Here is a 24,062-nt window from a genome sequence, read left to right as displayed (position 1 = left end):
AGAATTCAGAAATTGTAGCTGCAAAGGGACTTGGGAGTTGTTGTGCAGGATTCCGTTCAGGCTAACTTGTAAACTGAGTCGGTAGGAATGAAGTCAAATGCAATATTGGCGATTTCAACATTTGAGAGTCATTTGTGCAAGTACTAGGATGAGGAGGGCATGGAGGGCTATGGTCGATGGGACTGGGCAGAGAAATAGATTGGCATGGACTTAATGGGCCAAAGGGCCTGTTTCTGTGCCATGGTACTCTCTAACCATGACTGTTCTCTCTGGAACAGTTCACTGTCTCCTCAGGTTTCAAGGTGACCACCGTCATCCTGGTACCCAAGAGGGTGACAGTGACCTGCTTCAACAACTACCACCCACTGGCAGTGACCTCAACAATAATGTAAGTGTTTTGAGTTAGCTAGTTATGGATCACATTAAATCCCATCCTCCTAGTACATTGGACCCTTTGCAGTTCGCTTATTGCTCACATAGATCCACATACGATGCCACAGACTCTGCACTCCACTCCGTCCTGCCCGTCCTGGAAAATGCCAGGATACATTTGCCAGGATGAGGTTCATTGACTTCAGCCCGGTGTTCAGTACAATCATACCTCAGAAGCTCAGAAGCTGTCCTCATTGGGTCTCAGCACCTCTTTCTATAACGGGATTCTGGACTTTTGGACAGAAAGGTCACAGTCAGTCTGCGTTGGCAGAAACACATCTAGCTCCACCACACTGAGAACTGGCACTCCCCAGAGCTGCATGCATGGTTAAAGTGAATCATCAAATTCACTGTTGCCACAACAGTGGTTGACCTCATCAACAATGAGGGAAGGGGGCTGGTAGAATGGTGAAAGTGCACCAACTTGAGCATCAACGTGGACAAGACCAAGGCATTGATTGTGGACTCTAGTAATGTGCAAGCTGATCACTCTTCACTGCACATACACAGCTCCCGCAGAAAGAGAGTTAGGAGCATCAAGTTTCTGAGAGTGCACATAATGGACAATCTTACCTGGTCCCTCAACGCCATCTCTTTGTTCAAGAAAGCACAGCGGCAACTCCACTTCCAGAGGAGATTGAGGGCATTGAGGTTTCCCATTCACCTCCACCACTCGCTATCTTAACCAATTTTCACAATCTCTAGAATGCCCTGAGAAGCTGCATCCCCATCGGGTGTGGGAATTACAAAGTATCTGACTGCAAGTCCCAACAAAGGATGGTGAGGACTACTGAGAGGATCATCCCAGTCTCTCTTCCACCCATCAGAGATATTTATCAGGAGTGCTGAATATGCAGGGCATTTAGCATTGTTAATGATCCCTCCCATCTATCCAACAATTGCTATCTAAATATACCACCCCCATCAGGCAGGAGGGACCGTAGCATTAGGACAAGAACTGTTTGGATAGGAACAGCTTTTTCATCCACGCTGTAAGACTTCTGAACTCCCTGTCACCACACAGGTGTTATCACGTATGAAGTGCCAGTAGCATTATGCTGTTTACTTATTATCTTGTATCAGAATCAGGCTTATTATAACCGGCATGTGACGTGAAAGTTGTTAACTTAGCAGCAGCAGTTCAATGCAATACATAATCTAGCAGAGAGAGAAAAAATAATAATAATAAAATAAGACATAATAATAAATAAACAAGTAAATTAATTACATATATTGAATAGATTTTTTTAAAATGTGTAAAAAGAGAAATATTGTATATTTAAAAAAAGTGAGGTAGTGTCCAAAGCTTCAATGTCCATTTAGGAATCGGATGGCAGAGAGGAAGAAGCTGTTCCTGAATCGCTGAGTGTGTGCCTTCAGGCTTCTGTACCTCCTACCTGATGGTAACAGTGAGAAAAGGGCATGCCCTGGGTGCTGGAGGTCCTTGATAATGGATGCCGCCTTTCTGAGACACCGCTCCCTGAAGATGTCCTGGGTACTTTGTAGGCAAGTGCCCAAGATGGAGCTGAGTAGATTCACAAACTTCTGCAGCTTCTTTCGGTCATGTACAGTAGCCCCTCCATACCAGACAGTGATGCAGCCTGTCAGAATGCTCTTCACAGTACAACTATAGAAGTTTTTGAGTGTATTTGTTGACATGCCAAATCTCTTCAAACTCCTAGTAATGTATAGCACTGTCTTGCTTTCTTTTTAACTACATCGATATGTTGGGACCAGGTTAGATCCACAGAGATCTTGACACTGAAGGACTTGAAGCTGCTCACTCTCTCCACTTCTGATCCTTCTGAGGATTGGTATGTGCACCTTTGTCTTACACTTCCTGAAGTCTGCAATCAGTTCTTTCGTCTTACAGACATTGAGTGCCAGATTGTTGCTGCAGCACCACTCCACTAGTTGGCATATCTCACTCCTTTATTCCCTCTTGTCACCACCTGAGATTGGTGACCAACAATGGTTGTATCGTCAGCAAATTTGTAGATGGTATTTGAGCTATGCCTATCCAGACAGTCATGTGTATACAGAGAGTAGAGCAGTGTGCGCCAGTGTTGATCGTCAATGAGGAGGATATGTTATCACCAATCTGCACAGACTGTGGTCTTCCGGTTAGGAAGTCGAGGATCCAATTGCAGAGGGAGGTATAGAGGCCAGGTTCTGCAACTTCTCAATCAGGATTGTGGGAATGAAGGTATTAAATGCTGAGCTATAGTCGATGAACAACATCATGCATGTACATTATTATTATTTGCTAATTTATCTGTGGTAGTTTTAATTTATGCATTATGTGTGTGAATTATGTGTCCTGTGTTGCATACCTTGGTCCAGAGGAACAGTGCCTTGATTGGTGGTATCCCTGTATATGGTTAATTGCCAATAAACTTGAACTTGAAGTAGAATATAATGGCAAGTATGTACTGCAGAGACTTTGGTCAGACTGCATTTGGAATATTGTGAGCATTTTTTAATGGTTAATTCTGCTCCTGTGTCTATGGACATAAGATTGCATGTAGATGCTGGGCTCAGAATATGGACCAGGGGTTCCCAACCTTATTTATACCATGGACCAATACCATTACCCGCTGTTGCAGACTGATCCTCAGTCTCCCCTGCTCCGGGGTGGAGGTGAAAAACGCTCCTTCCCTCTGCTAGTCTGCAAGTCACCTTTGGACAAGGTGTGGCACCTACTTAGCCCCCTGCCACTCCTCCCCGATCAGGGTCATGTGAAGCCATAAGAGCAAGTGGTGGATGGTCGTATGAGCAGCCGGTGCAGATCACAATTCCTGGTAATGTGACCACTGACACCAGGCAGACAACCTCTGAAGAATATTGATAATGGCTGGGGTCACCCGTCTTGTAAAGACACTGCCCAGCAGAAGGCAACGGCAGACCACTTCTGTAGAAAAAATTGCCAAGAATAATCATGATCGTCCACACAATACGATAAATAATGATGATATTGAATGTGTCTTTGCTTGAGCCAAGTTCCTTTTGACCAGAAGGTTTGCCAGGGGTGTGTGGGAGGGCTAGAGGGAGGGTAACGTGGGTCACAAGGCAATCTGCCGGAGTAACTGAGCAGGTCATGCAGCATCTGTGGGAGGAAAGGAATAGTAACGTTTGGGGTCAAAATTCTGCTCGAGCACAGGGAGAGGAGAGGCGAGGCGAGGTGATCGATTATAATGAGGAGAAGGGGAAATGTGAGAGGGGATTCCGAAGTGATTGGTGGACTGAGGAGGAGTGTGAGATGACGGGAATGCTGTGCCGGGTAGGAGGGTGAGTGGGGACGGAGGCGATGGATTGGCAGGTGAATGACAGAGAGAGAAAGAGAAGAGCGGGAATCAACCCGATGGAGTGAGGTGTGGGGAGAGCAGAGGGAAGGTTGGAGGCAGCTGATAGGGGGGATAAACAAAAACATAAAACAGGAACACAATGATGGATTCTCATAAGGAAAGTAGGTGAAAATGGGGACCATTAGGGGAGAGATGTATGTGTCTGGAACAAGATGGGGAGGGAGGGAGAGCAACCAGGTGAGGGAGGATGATGAGGTGGGCGGGTGAGGGGAGGGGTTGTAGTGAGTGTGGTAAGGAGGACAAAAGTGGGAGGATTGAAGGATAGAAGGAGAGAAGTGGAAGTAAGAAAAGGGGCTACCTAAACTCAATGATCCTGCCATTGATTTGTAGACTATTCAGGTGGTACTGGGGTGTTACTCCTCCATTTTGTGTAGAGGTTCATCCTGGCAGAAGAGAAGGCTGAGGATGGACAGGTCAGTGTGGGAAAAGAAAGTGGAGTTGAAATAATCTGCATCTGGGAGTCCCGGATGGCCACTACAGTTTGAACGTGGGTGTTGACAACACGGTCATCCAGTCTTCTCCTTGGTCTTGTCAATTTAAGAGGAGGCCACATTGGGAGCAGCTAAGTTTGGTGGCCCTTTGCTGGGTTTGATCTTCTGGAATCTGAGGAATGCATAAACACACCCTTAACCCATCAGAAAGCAACTTAGACTTTGAGATCTGGTTAACGCCAACCCCAATATTAATACGTTACAAGGTCTCACTGTACCTTCCTGACATTGACGAACGTTCTTGTCTCCACCTACAGCTGGCACACTGTGAAAAAGTGAAAGAATAACATTAAATGTGGAACAATATGGGCTTGCTTATATATTCAGTGGCCATTTCATTAGGTACATGCATAGACCTGCTCGTTAATGCAGCTATCTAATCAGCCAATCACATGTTAGCCAACTCATTGCATAAAAGCACACGGAGGGTCTCAGCCCGAAACGTTGACTGTACCTCTTCCTAGAGATGCTGCCTGGCCTGCTGCGTTCACCAGCAACTTTGATGTGTGTTGCTTGAAATTCCAGCATCTGCAGAATTCCTCATGTTTACATAGTCAAGAGGTTCAGTTGATGTCAAGACAGTCAGGACATCTGCTTATGAAAGCAAGTGACAGCCATACATCCATTGATAATGGACAGGATGCATATGGAGAGCAACGGTCTACATCCAACCCTGTGGCACTGGGAAGATGGCGGTGAGCAGTTTTCCATAGAGCATAAAGCATACGCCTATATACCTGCTCTTAATGCAAATATTTAATCAGCCAATCAAGTGGCAGCAACTCAATGCATACAAGCATGCGGACATGGTCAAGAGGTTCAGTTGTTGTTCAGACCAAATATCAGAATGGGGAAGAAATGTGATCTGAGTGACTTTGGCCATGGAATGATTTTGGTGCCAGATGGGGTGGTTTGAGTATCTCAGAAACTGCTGATTTCGAGGGATTTCCACACACAACAGTCTCAAGCATTTACAGAAAATTAAGCTAAAAGCAAAAAAAAAAAATCCAGTGAACAGCAGTTCTGTGGGCGAAAGCATCTTGTTAATGGGAGAGGTCAGAGGAGAATGGTCAGGCTGGTTCAAGCTGATGGAACGGCAATAGTAAATTGGAAAACCAGGCATCACAACCGTGTGTGCAGAAGAGCATCTCTGAAGGCACAACACGTCAAACTTTGAAGTGGATGGGCTACAGCAGTGGAAGACCACGTTGAGTTCCATTCCTGTACCTAATAAAGTGACCACTGAGTGTATGTTCAACCAGGGTTGGTGAACCAATGGCAGGTGCAAAAATATTGTTGGCACATGGCACATAATGTTACCCCTTGGTTCATTTCATTTACTTTATTTTATATAAAGACACATCACAGAAACAGACTCTTCCTGTCCAGTGAGGCCCGCTGCCCAATTATACCCAGATGACCAATTAACCTACTAACCAATACATCTCTAGAGTGTGGGAGGAAACCAGAGAACTCAGAGGAAACCAATGCAGTCACAGGGAGAATATACAGACTCCTTACAGGCAGCAGTGGGAAATGAACCCAGGTCGCTGTCACCGTAATAGCATTATGCTAACCACTACATTATCGTGCCACCCCAGACTCCTTTAAACCCCTTCACTGATAAAGAAAAAGGTATATAATGTTCATCCTCACTGTCAACTGAAGCAGTGAATGAGCCTCAGCCCGAAATGTTGACTGTTTATTCTTTTCAGGTCTCAGCCCAAAACACCGACTGTTTACTCTTTTCCACCCATGCCTGCACACCCTCCCCATCTCCCAGTCACCTATCACCTACCTCCTTGTACTTCTTTATCCCTTCCCCTCACCTTCTTATTTTGACTCCTCCCCTTCCTTTCCAGTGCTGATGATGTTGTATGTACACGCATTTCCCCTGGGTGCTACCATTTCCTCCCACAGTGGAACAGAGGGGGCAGAGGGACGGAGAGGGATGGAGTAGCTGGGATATCATATCACACTTGGTCAAGTGGCCTCCTTATACAATGACAGAACAGTGGTTTATTATCCAGTACTGTAGCCATCTTGGAACCTACAAAGTGCATCCTCAATCCTTGTGGGAGGCTGGGGAAGAAATTGCAGAGGCCCTTGCTGAGAGATATTTGCTTCATCTTTAGCCACAGTAGAAGTTCTGGAAGACTGGAGGTTGTCTGGTGTTGTACATTATTTAAGAAGGACAGCAAAGACATTTCGGGGACTACTGGCCACAGAGTCCAACGTCAGCTAATGTTAATGTCAGTAATTTAATAGAGGGGATTCTGAGGGGCAAGGCCTACCAGCATTTGGATAGACAAAGGCCTATTAGGGCTTTGTTTGTGGGAATTTTGTGTCGCAAATCTGTTTCTGAAGAGGTAACCTTGAGGGTTGTTGAGGTGTTGTTTCAGCAAAGACTTTGTCAAGGTACCACATGGAAGACTAGTCTGGAAGGTTACATCGCAGGCAATCTAGGGAGAGCTAACTATGTAACTGGATGGAAGGAAATGTCAACATTTCATGTCCTGCAGGAATGCTCAAAAAACTCCAAAATCTAGGCCTCCATGCCTTCCTTTGCAACTGGATCCTCATCTTCCTCACTGGAAAACCACTGGCAGATCGGAAATAACATCTCCACCTCCCTGATGGTCAACACTGGCACACTTCAAGGATGTGTGCGGAGCCCACTGCTCTGCGCTCTCTATACCCACGACTGTGTGGCTAGGCAAAGCTCAAATGTCATCTATAAATTTGCTGATGACTCAACTATTGTTGGTATAATTTCAGATGATGATGAGAAGGTGTATGGGAGCAAGATGGATCAGCTGGTTGAGGGTTGTTGCAGCAACACTGGGCACTCAACGTCAGTAAGATCACAGAACTGATTGTAGACTTCAGAAAGGGTAAGATGAGGAACACACACCAGTCCTCATAGAGGGATGAGAGACGGAAAGAATGAGAAATTTCAAGTTCCTGGGTGTCAACAACTCTGTTGATCTGTCCCGGAACCAACCTACCAATACAGTTGCAAAGAAGGCATGACAGTGGCTATACCTCATTTGGAGTCTGAGGAGATTTGGTATGTCACCAAAGTCACACACTAATTTCTGCAGATGTACAGTGGAAAGCATTCTGACTGGCTGCATCACCGTCTGGCATGAGGGCAGGGGGCGTGCGCAATGCACAGGATCGGAAAAACTGTAGCAAGCTGTAAACTCAGTCAGCTCCATCATGGGCACTAACCTCCCCAGCATCCAGGACATCTTCAAGGAGCGATGCCTCAAAAAGGCTGCATCCATTATCAAGGACAGCTATCACCCAGGACATGCCCTCCTCTCATTGTGATCATCATGGAGGAGGTACAGGAGCCTGAAGGCACACAGTTAACAATTCAGGAACAGCTTCAACCCCTCTACCATCAGAGTGAACATTGAATCCATGAACACTGCCTCACTACATTTTTTTCTCTTATTTGTACTATATTTATAAAAATACTGTAATTTACAGCTTTTTATTATGTATTGCATTGTATTATTATGTTACATAACAACAAATTTCACGACATGTCAGTGATATTAAACCTGATTCCGATTCTGATTCCTGTAGAGTTTCGATGCAAAATGCAGACAACTCATTTCCTCCCACAGATGTTGCTTGACCCATTAGAACCCCCAGCAGATTGTTAGCAAGTCTATAGGTGATATTGTAGAGAGTGAAGGCAGCTATCAAAATTACAGGCAGGTGTTGATCATCCAGGAAATTGGGCGGAGGAGTGGCAAATGGTGTTTAATTCAGAAATTCTGAGTAGGACAAGGAAGAACATTCACAAAGAATGGTAGGCATCTGGAAGATGTTGTAGAACAGTGGGAGCCAGGAGCACAAACACATAGTTCGCTCAAAGTGACGTCACAGGTAGATTGGTTAAGAAGGCATTTGGCAGGCTAGCCTTTATCAGACAGGACACTGAGTATAGGACTTGAAATGTAATGTTTCAGTTATACAAGTCATTGGTGAGCCCGTGTGTAGGAGTATTGTGTATGATTTGGTCACTCCTGCTCTCAGAAATTAAGCAGGAAAGAGTGCAAAGAAGATTTTATGAAAATATTGCCAGGAAAGGATGGGCAGGCTGTAACGTAGGAGAATGAGAGGAAATTTGGTAGAGGCATAGATAGGGTGAATGCACAGTTTCACATACTCCTTGGGAAAGGGAATTGAAAAATAGAGGGCATAGATTTAAGATGAGAGGGGAAAGGTATTCACCAGGTGGACTGCAACGTAGCAGTTACCATATTATTATGCCAGTAACTTGTGTTCAACTCCTGCTGTTGTCTGTAAGAAGTTTGTACTTTCTTACAGTAACCACAGGGGTTTCCTCCAGGTGCTCCAGTTTCCTTCCACTTCCCAAAGACTTACAGGTTAGTGGGTTATTTGGTCAGATGGATGCAATTGGGTTGCATGGGCTCATTGGACCAGAAGAGCTTGTTACTGTGCAGTACCTCAAAAATATTTTTGAAAAATTATGAGGGACCCGAGGGACAATTTCTTCATGCAGAGGGTGGTGCATATAAGGATCAAGTAGTTGAGGCGGGCAGGATAAAGACATAGGACGGGTACATGGATGGAAACTGTTGAGAAGGAAATGCACCAAATGCAGGCATTTGGGTCAAAGGACATACTTCCCTGAAATATGACACCACTACAGTTAAAATGTGACATACCTAACTATAGACAATGATGTTTGACATTACTTAATACATAAAAATAAAATATTACAGCACAGTCCACGCTTTTGTGCTGACCTTTTAACTTAGACTAAGAGCAATCTAAGTCCTTCCTTCTACATAACCCTCCATTTTACTATCATTAGTGTCCCTATCTGACAGTCTCCTAAAAACCCCTAATGTATCTGCCTCTACAACCGCCCCAGGCATGGCATGTTCCATGCACCCACCACACTCTGTGTAAAGAACATACAGCTGACATCTCTTCCATACTTTCTCCCAATCACCTTGAAATTTTGCCCCTTTGTATTAGCAATTTCTGTCCTGGGAAAAACTGATTGGATATTTAATCTATTCACACCTCTTATCATCTTGTACGACTCTGTCAAATCAGCTCTCATTCTCCTTCACTCCAAAGAGGAAAACCCTAGTTCACTCAATCTCTCCTCGTTCAGCTGCAGCTTCTAACACTCCCTGTTAAGGAGTTGGAGCTGGAACTGAGTGAACTCTGGATCATCCGGGAAACTGAGGGGCTGATAGGTAGGGCATATAGAGAGGGAGTTACACCCAAGGTATTGCGCACGTGAGAATGAGTGACAGTCAGGAAAGGAAAAGGGGTTAAAGAACCAGTGCAGAATACCCCTGTGGCCATACTCCTCAACTTTGGATACTGTTGGGGCACGGAGGAAATGACCTAGCAGAGTCTGGCCCTGTGACTCAGAAGGGAAAGGGAGAGAAGTGAGCTGTGGTGATAGGGGATTTGGTAGTTAGGGGGACAGGAAGGAGGCTTTGTAGACAAGAATGAGATTCTTGAATACTATATTGCATCCCAGGTGCCATGGTCCGGGATATCTTGGATTGAGTCCTCAGCATTCTTAAGTGGGAGGGTGGGTAGCTGGAGATCATGGTCCATGTAGGTACCAATGATGAGGTCCTGCAAAGTCCGTTCAGAGAGCTAGGTGCTAAGTCAAAGGGCAGGATCTGCAGGGTTGTGAGCTCAGGATTGCTACCTGTGCCACACTCTATTGAGGCCAGAAGTAGGAAGATCATACATTTTAACATGTGGCTGAGGAGTTAGTGTAGGAGGGAAGGCATCACACTTTTGGATAACTGGGCGCTTTTCCAGTGAAGTTAGGATCTGTACAGAAGAGATGGTTTGCATCTGAAGTAGAGGGGGACTAATATCCCAGCTGGAAGGTTTGCTCGTGCTACATGGTGGGGTTTAAACTAGAGTTGCAGGGGGATGGGACCTGGAGGTCCAGAACAGATCGTGGAGAGTTTGTGGAGCTAGATTTTGGTAAGACCTCAGACAAGTCAGGAATTAGAAGGTTGAGCATGGTGTAACTAGTGTCATGAGCTGTGTATATTTCAATGCAAGAAGTATTGTAGGAAAGGCAGATGAGCTCAGGGCATGGATCAACACATAGAATTGTGATATTGTAGCTATTAGTGAGACTTGATTATGGGGGGGGGGGGCAGAACCAGCAGCTCAGTATTCTGGGGTTCCAATATTTTAAGAGCAGAAGGGATTAAATGGGGAGGGGCGGTGGTACTAGGAAGTGTCACTGCAGTGCTTAGTCAGGACAGTCTTGAGAACTCATCTAAAGAGGCTTTATGGGTGGAATTGAGGAATAAGAAAGGTATGACCACGTTAATAGTGCTCAACTATAGAGTAGCCAACAGTCCATGGGATTTAGAAGAACAAATCTGGATAATGATTACAGATTGTTGCAAGAAATACAAGTCTGTTACAGTGGAAATAGTAACTTTCCACATATTGACTGGGACTCCCATACTGTAAAAGTACTAGATGGGAAAGAGTCTGTCAAATGTGTTCAGAAAAGTTTCCTTAATCAGTACACAGGAGAGGGGGAGAGGGGGAGAGGGGGAGGGGGAGGGGGAGGGGAGGGGAGGGAGAGGGGGAGAGGGAGGGGGAGAGGGAGGGGAGGGGGAGGGAGAGGGGGAGAGGGGGAGAGGGGGAGAGGGGGAGGGGGAGGGGGAGGGGGAGGGGGAGAGATAAATAGTTGATATCCGATTATAAAATGAGACAATGCGAGTGTCAGATGTTTGTGTGGGGGAACACTTTGTAACTAGTGATCATAATCTAAATATGGGAAAAGATATGTCTGATCCACAGGCTGGGATTCTAAATTGGAGAAAGCCCAATTTTGATGGTATCAGAAAGGATCTGGCAAGTGTGAATTAGGACAGGTGGTTTTCTGGCAAATGTGTACTTGTTAAGTGGGAGGCCCTCAAATGTGAAACTTTGAGAGTACAAAGCTTGCTTGTGCCTGTCATATTAAAAATGTGAAAATAATAGGGTTAGGGTACCTTGGTTTTCTGGAGATATTGGGAATCTGGTTAAGAATAAAAGGAGGTGCATAGCAGGTATAGGCAGATAAGAACAAATGAGGTATTTATGGAGTATAAGAAAAGCAAGAGAACCTTTAAGAAAGAAATCAGGAGGGCTGAAAGAAGGCATGAGGCTGCCCTGGCAGACAAGGTGAATGCAAATCCTAAGGGATTCTACAGATATGTTAATAACAAAAGAATAGCAAGGGACAAAATTGGTCCTCTGGAAGATCAGAATGGTAATCTATATGTGGAGCCAAAAGAGATGGAGGAGATCTCAAACTGATTTTTTTGCCACTGTATTTACTCAATAGGCAGACACAGAATCTATAACAGTGAGGCAAAGCAGCAGCAAAGTCATGGACCCAACACAGGTTACAGAGGAGAAGGTGTTTGCTGTCTTGAGGCAAATTGGGGTGGCTAAATCCTCAGGGCCTGATAAGGTGTTCCTGTGGGAGGCAAGTGCAGAAATTTCAGGAGCCCTAGCAGAGATATTTAAATCATCCTTAGTGGCAGGTGAGGTACCAGAGGATCGGGGGATAGCTAATGTTGTTCTGCTGGTTAAGAAAGTCTCCAAAAATAAACCAGGAAATTGTATGCCAGTGAGCCTGAGATCAGTAGTGGGGAAGCTATTGGAAGGTATTCTAAGAGACTGGGTATATAAGTATTTGGATAGATTTGGACTGGTTGAGATAGTCAGCATGGCTTTGTACATGGTGTGTCATGTCTACCCAATCTTATAGAGTATTTGAAGAAATTACCAGGAAGCTCATGAAGGCAAGACAGTGGATGGACTTTAGCAATGCATTTGACAAGGTCCTACATGTGGGGTTGGTCATGAAAGCTCAGTTGTTTGGCATCGATGATGAGGTAGTAGATTGGATTAGACGTTGACTTTGTGGGAGAAGCCAGAGAGTGGTAGTAGATGGTTGCCTGTCTGACTGGAGGCCTGTAACTAGTGGAGGTAGTGATGCTGGGTGCATTGTTGTTTGTCATCTATATCAATGATCTGGAGGATAATATGGTTAACTGGATCAGCAAATTTGTGGATGACACCAAGATTGGGGGTGCAGTGGGCAGCGAGGAAAATTATCAGAGCTTGCAGCTGATCTGAACCAGCTGGCAAAATAGCCTGAAAAATGGCAGATGGAATTTAATGCAGAGAAGTGCACTTTAATAGGACCAACCAGGATAGGTCTTACACAGGAACGGAAGGGCACTGAGGAGTGTAGTAGAACAAAGGGATCTGGGAATACAGGTACATAATTCATTGAAAGTGATGTCACGGGCAGATAGGGTCATAAAGGGAGCTTTTGACACATTAGCCTTCATAAATCAAAGTACTGAGTACAGGGATGTTATGTCGAAGTTGTATCAGATGTTGGTGAGGCCTAATTTGGAATATTGAGTGCAGTTTTGGTCACCTTCCTACAGGAAAAATGTAAACAAGGTTAAAAGAGTACAGAGAAAATTTGTTAGGTCTGGAGAACATCAGCTATAAGAAAAGATTGAACACATTAGGACTTTATTCCTTGGAATGTAGAATTTGAAGAGGAGATACAACAAAACTATAAGGAATCCATTGGTCTTGCGAGACCATGGATCTGCGCCTGGAAAGTTCTCACTCTCCAGGGCGCAGGCCTGGGCAAGGTTGTATGGAAGACTACCAGTTGCCCATGCTGCAAGTCTCCCCTCTCCATGACACCAATGTTGTCCAAGGGAAGGGCATTAGGACCCATACAGCTTGGCACCAGTGTCGTCGCAGAGCACTGTGTGATTAAGTGCCTTGCTCAAGGTATGAGGAATGTAGACAAGGTAAATCCAGGCATGCTTTTTCCACAGAACTGAAGGTCATGGGTTAAGGGTGAAAGATTTAAGGGGTACTTGAGGGGAAACTTCTTCACCCAGAGGGTAGTGCGAGTGTGGAACGAGCTGCCAGCTTTAATTTCAGCACTTAAGAGAAATTGGGATGAGTACACAGTTGAGAGGGGTATGGAGGGCTAAGGTCAAGGTGTGGGTCGATGGGACCAGATAGAATAATAGTTTGGTATGGATTAGACAGGTCGAAGGGCCTGTTCCTGTGCTGTAGTGCTGTATGACCCTATGCTGTTGCACCTGAGAGAGGGTTTGATTCCCTCCTGCCCAAGGGCTCCGGGTCCCCCACCTGCCCAGTTCCCACAACAAACCATCTACTGGAGGAAATCAGAGGATGGAACAAGGAGATCCACAGGGACTCACGCATGATAACTTTGGCAATAAGATTTTGCAAGCCATGGGTAGTGCGGGCACCAACAGTGACACCTCAGAATTGTCCAGGAAGCCCAAGCTTCCACAGATGAGCATGAGAGAAGCAGGAAGCTATTGTAGCTTATGCTGTGTTAAGTGTTAGGTAGTGAAACTGCACTGTCAGTAGCTCAGTTAATTACACTCTGTGGCCACTTTGTTAGGTACAGAAGGTACCTAATGTTGGTGGTCTTCTGTGCTGCAGCCCATCCACTTCAGTGTTCGATGTGTTGTGCATTCAGAGGTGAGTTCCTACACACCACTGTTGTAACATGTGGTTATTTAACACACTGGCATCTTCCTGCCAGCTTGAAACATTCTCCTCTGACCTCTCTCATTAACAGCACATTTTTACCAACAGGACAGCTGTTCCCTGGATGTTTTTTTTTTGTTTTTCTACACCATTCTCTGTAAAGTCTAGAGATTGGTGTGTGTGAAGATCCCATGAGAACAGTAGCTTCTGAAATACTCAAACCACCCTGTTAGACACCAACAATCATCCCACAGTCAGAGTCACTTAGATCACATATCTCCCCCATTCTGATACTCGATCTGAACAACAACTGAACCTCTTGACCATATCTGCATGCTTTACACATTAGGTTGCTGCCACATGATTGGCTGATTAACTATTTGCATTAATGACAAGTGTACAGGTGTCCCTAATACAGAGGCCACTGAGTGCAAATAATACAGCAGTGTTGAGCCAATAAAACAGGGTATTAATACTGTATACTCACGGATTGTGGTTTTCTTTCTTTATATTCCCTGTCGAGAGACAGACAAGGAAGAAAATAAGTTCGGAGATGGTGAATACTGGGCAGGGTTTCAGCTTCTCTCATGCTCGTCTGTGGAAGCTTGGACTTCCTGGACAATTCTGAGAGGTCATTGTTAACACCTGCTCTACCCCATGGGTTGTAGAGCCTTGTTGGCTAACTCATCCTGTCTGAAACTACGCCGACATCCCTGTTCAACCCTCTGAGATGTTTTGTCGCGGGAACTGGGCTGACGGCGCATTTGGCGTCTGTGGGTGGGGGAGAATTGAAATACCTCTGAGGGGGACCTGCTGATCCCTAGTTTCAACAACATAGAGTCATAGAGCACTATCTCACAGAAACAGGTCCAAAGAGGAATGAACCCTCAGAGTGCAGGAGATTAAAGTGATTGGTGATGGTGGTGGAGGGAGATGTGCTCCACACCAGAGGGTGCTGGGGCTCTGAGACTCACAGCCTCAGCAATTGGTGGAGAAGGATTACAAAGTGTACTCGAGGAATTGGTGGAGAAGGAGACAACTGTCACAATTACAGAGTGTGCTTGAGGAATTGTGACCTCTGGGGGGTGGGGTGGGGCTACAGATCCAGTGCTGAGAGCTGGGATGAGGCACGTTGGCTGGCATGAATACAATGGGCCAAGTGATCTCCTCCGGTATCATTAATCTTCCTTTCAATTCTGTTTGAGGAACTTCATCTCTCTCTTGCCATCTCATGACTTGCTTGCTCTTGTTCTCTCCCTTGCTTCCTCTTTCTCTTTCACTCCCCAATCTCTCATTCTCTCTTTGTCTCCCTCCCATCTTGCTCACTTGTTCTTTATCTCCATCTCCCTATCTAACTCTGCCCTGTTCTCTCGTTGTGTTCCTTTCCCTCTCCCCCCACCTTTCTCTCTCTTTCCGCTTCTCTCCATCCATCTGTCGGAAGTGGGGCTGCATCCAGCTGTGGAATGAGAGAGACCCTGAAAGAAATTTATTCCATTCTCAACCTGTGATCTGTTCAACTCACCTACTTCCAGAGCAACGCACACAAAACTCTGGAGAAACTCAGCAAGTCAGGCAGCATCTATGGAGGGGAATAAACTGTTGATGTTTCAAGCTGAAACCCTTCATTGGGACTGGAAAGGAAGAGGGCAGAAGTCAGAATAATGTGGGGGAGGGGGTAGTACAACCTGGCAGGTGATAAGTGAGACCCTGGTGGGGAGGAAGGTGAGTGGGTGGGGAAAGTGTGATGATGTGAGGGAAGGATAGGAGGGAGAGGTAAAGGACTGAAGAAGGAGGAATCCCAAAGGAGGTCCAGTGGACTGTGGGAGAAAGGGAATGAGGCAGAGAACCAGAGGGAGGGGATGGGCAGGTAAGGAGAAGAGAAGGGAAGAAAGGGTGCCTAGAATGAAGAATGGAAACAGAGAGAAGGGGGAGGGGGGTGAGTAATTACCAGGAATGATCAACCTGCCATCCCTTTCCCCTGCCTGGTCTCAACTATCACCTGCCAGCTTGTACTCCTTCCCTGTGCCCCCACCTTCTTACTCTGGCTTCTGCCCCCTTCCTTTCCAGTCCTGATGAAGGGTCTCAACCTAGAACATCAACTGTTTAATCCTCTCCATAGGTGCTGCCTGACCTGCTGCGTTCCTCCAATGTTTGGTGCATGTTGCTCAAGATTTCCAACAGCTGTAGAATTTCATGTCCACTTCCCGTTGCTTTACCCTAAATACGTGACTTCCCATTTATTACACAAATATTTGTATTGCAGAACTAACCGCAACTGCTCCAGCTGCAATTGAGCTGCACAGGAGGGGTGCAGGGTGCTGACGCTCGTTGTGTTAGAGTTAGGTTGTTCATAAGCTCAAAACTCCTACATCCTCCCTTTAGCTATGAGGTGATTTGTCACTTTTATTCTGTACTGACATTTGGCTCATCAAGGCTCTGCAGCCCCTCAGAACAATTCCACTCCTCCACTTATGAAACTAATTTTCCCCTCACATATTCCCCATCTGCCCTCTTCCTCCCATGTTCTCTCACCATTACCCGCACACGCAGGGCAATTTACGACAGCCAGTTAACAAACCGGCCCCATACATCATTGGAATGTGGGAGGAAACCAGAAAACAAGGGGGTTTGTGGGGGGTGGGGGGTTGGAACTGATGCAGTCACAGAGAGAACATGCAAATTCCACACAGAGAAAGGTAGCACCGGAGGTGGGGTTTGAATCTGGGTCTCTGGTGCCACAAGTGTGGGGGAGAGGTACCTTCCAGAGCAGGGTGGGGTGTAATCTCCCAGCGAGGGGGGAGGAGGAAGCTCAAATCTCTTAGAGCGGGGGGGGGTGATGAATCTCCCAGAGTGGGAGAGGGAGGAGTAAATCTCCCAGAGCATTGGGGGAGGGGGTTCTCCCAGCGGGAAGGAGGGTATCTCGCAGAGCGGGGGACTGTCCAGTCAGGGCTCCTAGTGAGAGGAATTTCACAAGGAGTAAACTCTGTGAGAGGGATTTTCCAGAGATTGAGAGTTCTCCCAGTGAGAGTCATCTCCCAAAAGCATGTGTCAGCGAGGGACCTCACAGTGAGAGGGATCTCCCATGGAAAGGGTTTCCATATATATCCTGGAGAATTACTCACCACTTCTCTTTCTCTTGATGATCCAAATCCCGAAGACCAGTCCGACACATAGTGCTAGCCCACAGACCCCCAAAAGGGTGTAGAGCAAGGTCGGACTGCCCCTGGGGTCAGCTGATCCGGCTGTGAAGATTTCAAGCAGAGAAGTGATTAGCCTGCCTTCTGCAATCTCTACTCCTTGAACTACCCCTCCCATGTTAAGGAGGGTATGTGTTGCTCCTGGTCAGTAGCCATGAAGAACTTGCCACTTCAAATGCCCAGGGCAGGTTCACCACAAAGAGGGAGCATTTGTTTTTTGAGAAGGGTCAAAGTCAAGTTTATTGTCATCTGCATAGGTATAATGAAATACTAATTTGCAACAGCATCACAGGCATGTAGCATCAGGCACAAAACATTCATAAGAAATATATTAATTAAATATAAATTATTTACAACCTGATGGCATGTATATCGATTCTCCTGCTGCTAGAAAAAAAAACAACCCTCTACCCTTTTCTTCAATTCCCCACTTTGGCTCCTTAACTCTTCTCGCCTGGCTATTGCCTCCCCTGGGTTCTATCCTCCATCCCTTTCATCTATTGTCCAATCTGCGATCAGATTCCTTCCTCCCCAACCCTTTACCTTTCCTACCCACCTGGCTTCACCGATCACCTTCCAGCTATCCTCCTTTCCCTCCCACCACCTTTTATTTTGTCGTCTTCCCCTTATACTCTCCAGCCCTGAAGAAGGGACTCGGCCAGAGTGTTGACTATTTATTCATATCCATAGATGCTGCCTGACCTGTAAAGTTCCTCCAGCAATTTTTTTGTGAGCTGCTTTAGATTTCCAGCATCCAAATTTCTTGTGTTTGTCTTTTATGGGCTAATTGTTATCACTGGAATTTGAGTTATCTCTAGTCTTTGACACTAGAGATTGTGTAATCACTGAGGTGATTACAACCGCTTTTCCCTTTGACCATTTCTTTGTTTTTTTTTAAGCTCCTCTTTCTTGTCCATTTTCTGCTCTTGTAATATCAAATGAGATGATCATTAGCAGGATTTATGCCTGATTCTTGACTTCTGAAGTACCTTTGGACTCAAAGCATTAGGATCCAACTTGCCGCTCAGTGTCCACTTTATCTTGTAGCTTCTGTGCCAAATAAAGTGGTGACTGAGTGTATGTCCATGGTCTTCTGCTACTGTAGCCCATCCACTTCACGGTTCGGTGTGTTGTGCGTTCAGGGGTGTTCTTCTGCACACCACTGTTGAAACACCTGTTGTGAATGCCTCCCTGACAACTTGAACCAATCTGGCCATTCTCCTCTGACGTTGACTGACTGTTCTGAGTGAAAATCCCAGCAGATCCACAGTTTCTAAGATTCTCAAACTGCCTCTTCTGGAACCACAATCATTCAGCAGTCAAATTTCTTCCACATTCTGATGTTTGGGCTGAACCGCTGAACCTCTTGACCATGTCTGCATTGAGTTGCGGCCACATCATTAGCTAATTAAATACATGAATTACCAAGCAGGTGTACTTAATAAAGTGGCTTCTGCGTGCATATGACTGATCTGAATGTGGATGTCGAAGGCGTGATCAGTAAGTTTTCAGATGACACAAAGATGGGTGAAGATGTTGGCAGTGTGGAGGGAAGTGTTAGCTATGGGGAATGTTTTGATGAAATGGTCTGAGAAATCTCCATAGATTCTGCCTGACATGCTGAGTTCCTCCAGCATCTGCAGAATCTTGTGTTTATAATTTGATGAACCACCGCAATCTCTCTTCAGGGTATGCCTACTCTGGAGAAGTTTAGTCATCTCTCCCACAGGGCCTCATCCCACTGCTTCCCATCTGTTGTCTCTGCTGCTCTCTGATTCTTCAACCGTGACCGCACCCAGACACGGCCATCTGCCAGCGTGTACTCATTCCTCGCCGCCCCTCACCTTCTTATTCCGGCTTCTTCCCCATTAATTTCCAGTCCTGAAGAAGGATCTCTGTCCAAAACATCGGCTATTTATTCCCCTCCATAGATGCTGCCTGACCTGCTGAGTTCCTCCTGCATTTTGTGTGTGTTACTCTGGATTTTCTGCGTCTGCAGAATCTATTGTATTTGGCAAGTGGCTGGTGGAGTTCAATCCAGATCCATGTGAGGCGATATATTTTGCCAGTATCCACTAGGACAGGACACACAGCACCAATGGTAGGAAAATATTGAGTATTGTCAAACAGAGGTAGTGCTGGAGATGGTGGAGAGTTTCACAGGATGTAATCTGGGATGGAGCTGCAGTGATGAGCAGAGACCAGGTCAATTGTCCCTGGAGTTGAGGAGATTTCGAAGGGACATATGTATAAGGTCTTTAAAATTATAAGAGGTATAGACTACAGGACACTCATGTCAGAAGTAAATAAAACTTGCGAGTTCAATTTTAGGGTGATTGGGTAGAGGTGATGGGGGTGGGGAGAACCACAGAGTGGTGAGCACCTGGAACACTCTGCCTGAAAAAGCGGAGTCAGTGATAGCATCAAGGAAGCGTCTGGACGAGTACCTGAACTACCCAGGGACAAAAGGTGAGTAACCAAGTGGCGGGAGACAGGTTTCATGCGGATAAGAGTCAGCATGGACATAATGGGTGGAGGGGACTGCGTCCTTGCTGTATGAAAACATAAAGTTAAGTCAATGCACAGGAAATAAATCGTGAGAAACTACATCAAACCATGAAATCAAAGAACCTTTAGACAAGAGCAGAGGTCAGGGTAAGAATTCAGGACTGACCTCGCACTGACAGAAACGTCGCCGAGATGCTTTGCCATTCAGTTAGCTTATCATGATCATTTAAACTTCTCACACGGCAGAAATAGAAATTGGAGTCATTTCCTTTCAGCCGATGTAAGCGGATGGCGCCCGTCTTGTCTCGCAAGGGGGAGCCCAGGAACTCGATCCGGCCTCGGTATTCCCCGAATGCGTTGTTTCGTGAAGAATCGAATATCTCTGTACCAAAGAACTCACCCACTCTCCAAGTGATATGAATGTCTCTGGGTGTATAAGTGTCCGGGTAAGTGAAGGAACAGGGGAGAATGACAGACCCATTCTCTGCAGCCTCCTGGTACCCCAGCTGCCTCACCCGGAACTCACGGCTACCGGTCCGTGCTAAGGGAAAAGGGAGCAAACGATCATTCGGGAACCTCCTATCACATTTCATTCGGCGGAAAACCATCCTATAATACTCTCAGCAGCAGACAAGTCCCTGCACTCTGATTCATGAACTAGACCAATGCAGAATAAATCCAGACTAAATCGTCCATTCTCTAAGCCTGTGACTATCAGTGGAGAATTAGGCAAACCAGGCATCGAACCCTGAGCCCCTAGATTACATGTCATGAAAGGACATGGTTGTGCAGGAACATGATTGAGGTACACATACCCATGAGGGCAGAGACAGGGTAGATTACAGGTAATATTTGATAAAACATAAAGGTGCAGTTTAAGGGATTTGGAGGGGGTCTGAGAAGGAAGTTTCACACTGAGAGCGGTGAGTATTTGGAACCCACTGCCAGAGAGAGAGGGGCGGAGCAGTCACTGACATCCTTTCGGAATTATCTACACCAATACCTGAACTATCCAGGCACAGGTGAGGGACGAACCCCCGGAGGTGAGCTTAATGCGGGTGGCAGTCAATCGGTCAGTATGGATGTGATGGACTGACCTCCTGCAGGATGAGAATGTGAAGACATGAAGCTGGGTTGATGCACAGGGATTAATTGAAAGAACCTTCAGACAAGAGCAGAGGTCAGGCTAAGGATTCAGGACTCACCTCTCACTGACAGAAACGTCCCTGAGATGCTTTGCCATCCAGTCGGCTTCCGATGATCTTCCAAAATTGTCACACGGCAGACATAGAAATTGGAGTCATTTCCTTTCAGCCGATGTAAGCGGATGGAGCCCGTCTTGTCTCGCAATGGGGAGCCCAGGAACTCGATCCGGCCTCGGTATTCCCCGAATGCGTTGTTTCGTGAAGAATCGAATATCTCTGCACCATGAAACCCACTCACTCTCCAAGTGATATGAATGTCTCTGGGTGTATAAGTGTCCGGGTAAGTGAAGGAACAGGGGAGAATGGCGGACCCATTCTCTGCAGCCTCCTGGTACCCCGGCTGCTTCACCCGGAACTCACGGCTACCGGTCCGTGCTGAGGGAAAAGGGAGCAAACGATCATTCGGGAACTTCCTATCACATTTCATTCGGCGGAAAACCATCCCATAATAGTCTCAGCAACAGACAAGTCCCTGCGCTCTGATTAATAAACTAACTTCCGGACTAAATCCTTCCCCTTCCAAATCCATCAAATGCTTACTGAAAACAAGTCCCCATTCCTAACCGCTAGCATCGTCCTCTCTCCAAGCCTGTGACCACCAATCGGGAATTAGGCAAATCAGACATCAACCCCTGTGCCCCGAGATTGCATGTCAGCATCAAACTCACTTTTGGGGTCCTGCCATTCTCAACAAAGACCGTTTAAACTCTTGAATTAGATCACAACGTGTAACACGTAGATGGGAATTTGTTATCTATATATAATCCCGAAGTCCAAACAACCTGTCACAGCCTGAAACTCTCTCTGGGCATATATTTCGAAATATAAAACCTCTGAACCCTTGATTGTAGTCCAGTCTGCAACTCACTCCCGGGCATCTGTGCATTGTTAGGCAAACAATCTGAACACCAGATTAGATTCTGGTCCATACCCAACTCATGGTTAGTTGTTATACTCTATATTAAACTCCCAGATTGTTTCAGAGATCACAGCGTCTAATTCACGTCTGGGAATCTGTATTTCACAACATAAGCTCAATGAACCCCTGGATAAGATTCCACTCACTACTAACTCTCTGGGGTCTCTTGCAGCGAAACACCCGAACCCCTGGATTAGATCCCCGTCTGCATCTCACAGCTAAGTATCACTTAATCGATATATAAACCCACGGAGCGCCGAAGTTACATCCACTTCAGTAATTGAATCCCGGGGGTCTGTTATCCAACATAATTACATTATGCCTGCCCCGACTCCCCTCTCACCACGGACTGTCAGGAATTGTTACGTGTGTGTTCGTGCCTGTGTGTGTCTGTGAGACTCCCGCAGTTTCATCTGCTTCGTCTGCCTGTCTAATTCCTTATTCGGCACAGAGACATGTAAACTCCGTAAACCCGTAGCTTCCTCCATTTACCACTCGTTGCTCCCTCACCTGCAACTCCCCAACCCCAGACAACACCTCCAGCCGCAACAAACTCCACCGTCTCTGAGACAGAGGAAGGGGTTCTCACCTTGAACTGACAGGACGGTCCCAGGACCTGTGTACACTTCCCCCAAGATCACCACACTGCAGAAGTATATGTTGCTGTCCAGTTCTCTGACCCGGAGTAAGCGGATGGAGCCTGTGTTGTCTCTAAATGGTGAACCCAGGAACTTGATCCGGCCTCTGAAATCTTTGTGTGTGTGGTTATTCAGATATCTGAATATACCTGCCGTGTAGTAATTGCGAACTCTCCATCTAACGTCAATGTCTCGGAGTGAGGAGATTTCCGGGCGGGTAAAGGTGCAGGTGAGAGTGACGGGCTCGTTCTCTACGGCCTCGATGTATTTCGGCTGCTCCACCCGGAAGCCACTTCCGCTGCTCCATGCTGAGGGAGAGGGAGGGAGCAAATGGTCATTTGGGAACCTCCACCCACATCTCACCCGGCGGATAATCAGCCCGCAATTCTCTCAGCGCCAGGCAAGTCCCTGCCCTCTGATTGACAGACCGAACTCCAGAACAATTCTTTCTCCTCTCAAACCCGTTAGATCCAAATTGCAACAGACCCGCATTACCAACCACCAGCACCCTGACCCGGCGTGGAGAACTTCACACACTGAATCTGTGAACTCACTCTCTCACCTGCACACTCACTTTCAAGATCTCTTTACAAATCTAGTTGTCAGTAAAATTTCTGTTTGCAGAATTTGACTTGCTTTGCGCATTGGTTGACAGTTTTATGCTTATGTGCCGATTATCATAAATTCCATTGTATTACATTATTACATTATTGTCCTGAAATTCTGAAATATCGTGACATTTACCTACATCGATAGTAAATTTTACGATTCCCTTTCACACTCCGAGCCTAAGACCACCAATGGGGAATCAGGCAACACAGCTTTAAACTCCTGGGCCCAGGGATTAGGTTTCAGAATCTACATACTTCGGGAATGTTATTGACCATATAAACGCATTTAACCCTTGCAATACTATGTGTGTGTGCTCCTGCGTGTGTAGATTCCAGCCTGGCACTAACCCTTCGGATCTGTTATTCATTGTATAAACACATTAAAACCTTTTACTGGATTCCAACCTGTAACTATCCCCGGGAATCGGTTATGAACTAAAACCCGGATCTCGCACTGTCGCCCTTCGAGCTCTCTCTGCCCGTTCTGTTCTTGCCCTCTCTCCGATCAGCTATACAAGCCGCAACAAATGGTCTCTCTCCAAAAAAAGAAATCCTCCGCCTCAGCAAACCTCCACCTATAACCCCGACGTTAGCAACAGGCCTTTCCCGGATCTTCTGTTCCTCATTTCAACTCTTTATACCCGTTAGCGGGTGGGAAGCACTTCGAGCTGTTCCTAATCTCCTGTGAGGGTGCTAGTCAAATGCAGGCATTTGTTCCTGCAGCCGGGGAAGGCATCACACGGACTAACACTCTCTCTCTGAATTAGAGAGGCGGGACAGGAGGGAGGCCTCTCGAAACGGTGCCGAGGGTTCTGCACCGGAGAGAGTATTCTGGAGGGCGTGTTAGGAGGGGTTGGCTGATGAGAGGAGGGGTGGGGAATGGGGATAGAGGAGGTACGTAATGAAGCTGGGTCTACTCACCCACTGTCAACTGAACCAACACCAGACAGAGCGAAACGTCCATGGCGTCTCCCCCACCGACACTCCCTCTCTGGACCTGATCGCGTCGGTCGGTGACTCTGACTATGACTCACAACTGCCCTGTCACTGACACTGAATCAATGCTTCTGCTTTCTTCAGTCCCCCGACTCCGCCT

At 46.3% G+C, this 24,062-nt stretch overlaps 1 protein-coding gene across 4 annotated transcripts in view; it reads right to left on the bottom strand.

Annotated features, from left to right (window-relative positions):
• The window catches only part of LOC134346255 (uncharacterized), a 62,074-nt gene that overhangs the window by 10,788 nt on the left and 27,224 nt on the right, over positions 1-24,062 (bottom strand). For 2 of the 4 annotated variants that reach the window (XM_063047589.1, XM_063047592.1), the window contains exons 4-7: positions 20,799-21,173; positions 17,011-17,130; positions 14,376-14,403; positions 4,507-4,553 (exon numbers count right to left, since the gene is read on the bottom strand). In XM_063047589.1, the coding sequence (XP_062903659.1) occupies positions 4,507-4,553; positions 14,376-14,403; positions 17,011-17,130; positions 20,799-21,173 (570 nt within the window). Of the gene's footprint in view, positions 1-3,909; positions 4,401-4,506; positions 4,554-7,522; positions 7,649-14,375; positions 14,404-17,010; positions 17,131-20,798; positions 21,174-24,062 lie in introns of those variants that run through there. The other 2 variants (XM_063047590.1, XM_063047591.1) reach the window with 2 other exon arrangements.

Source organism: Mobula hypostoma, chromosome 5 (assembly GCF_963921235.1).
Source record: "Mobula hypostoma chromosome 5, sMobHyp1.1, whole genome shotgun sequence".
Taxonomy (NCBI): Eukaryota; Metazoa; Chordata; class Chondrichthyes; order Myliobatiformes; family Myliobatidae; genus Mobula; species Mobula hypostoma.
Note: the sequence above shows the minus strand (reverse complement) of the source record. Positions and strands in the feature narration are given on the sequence as shown.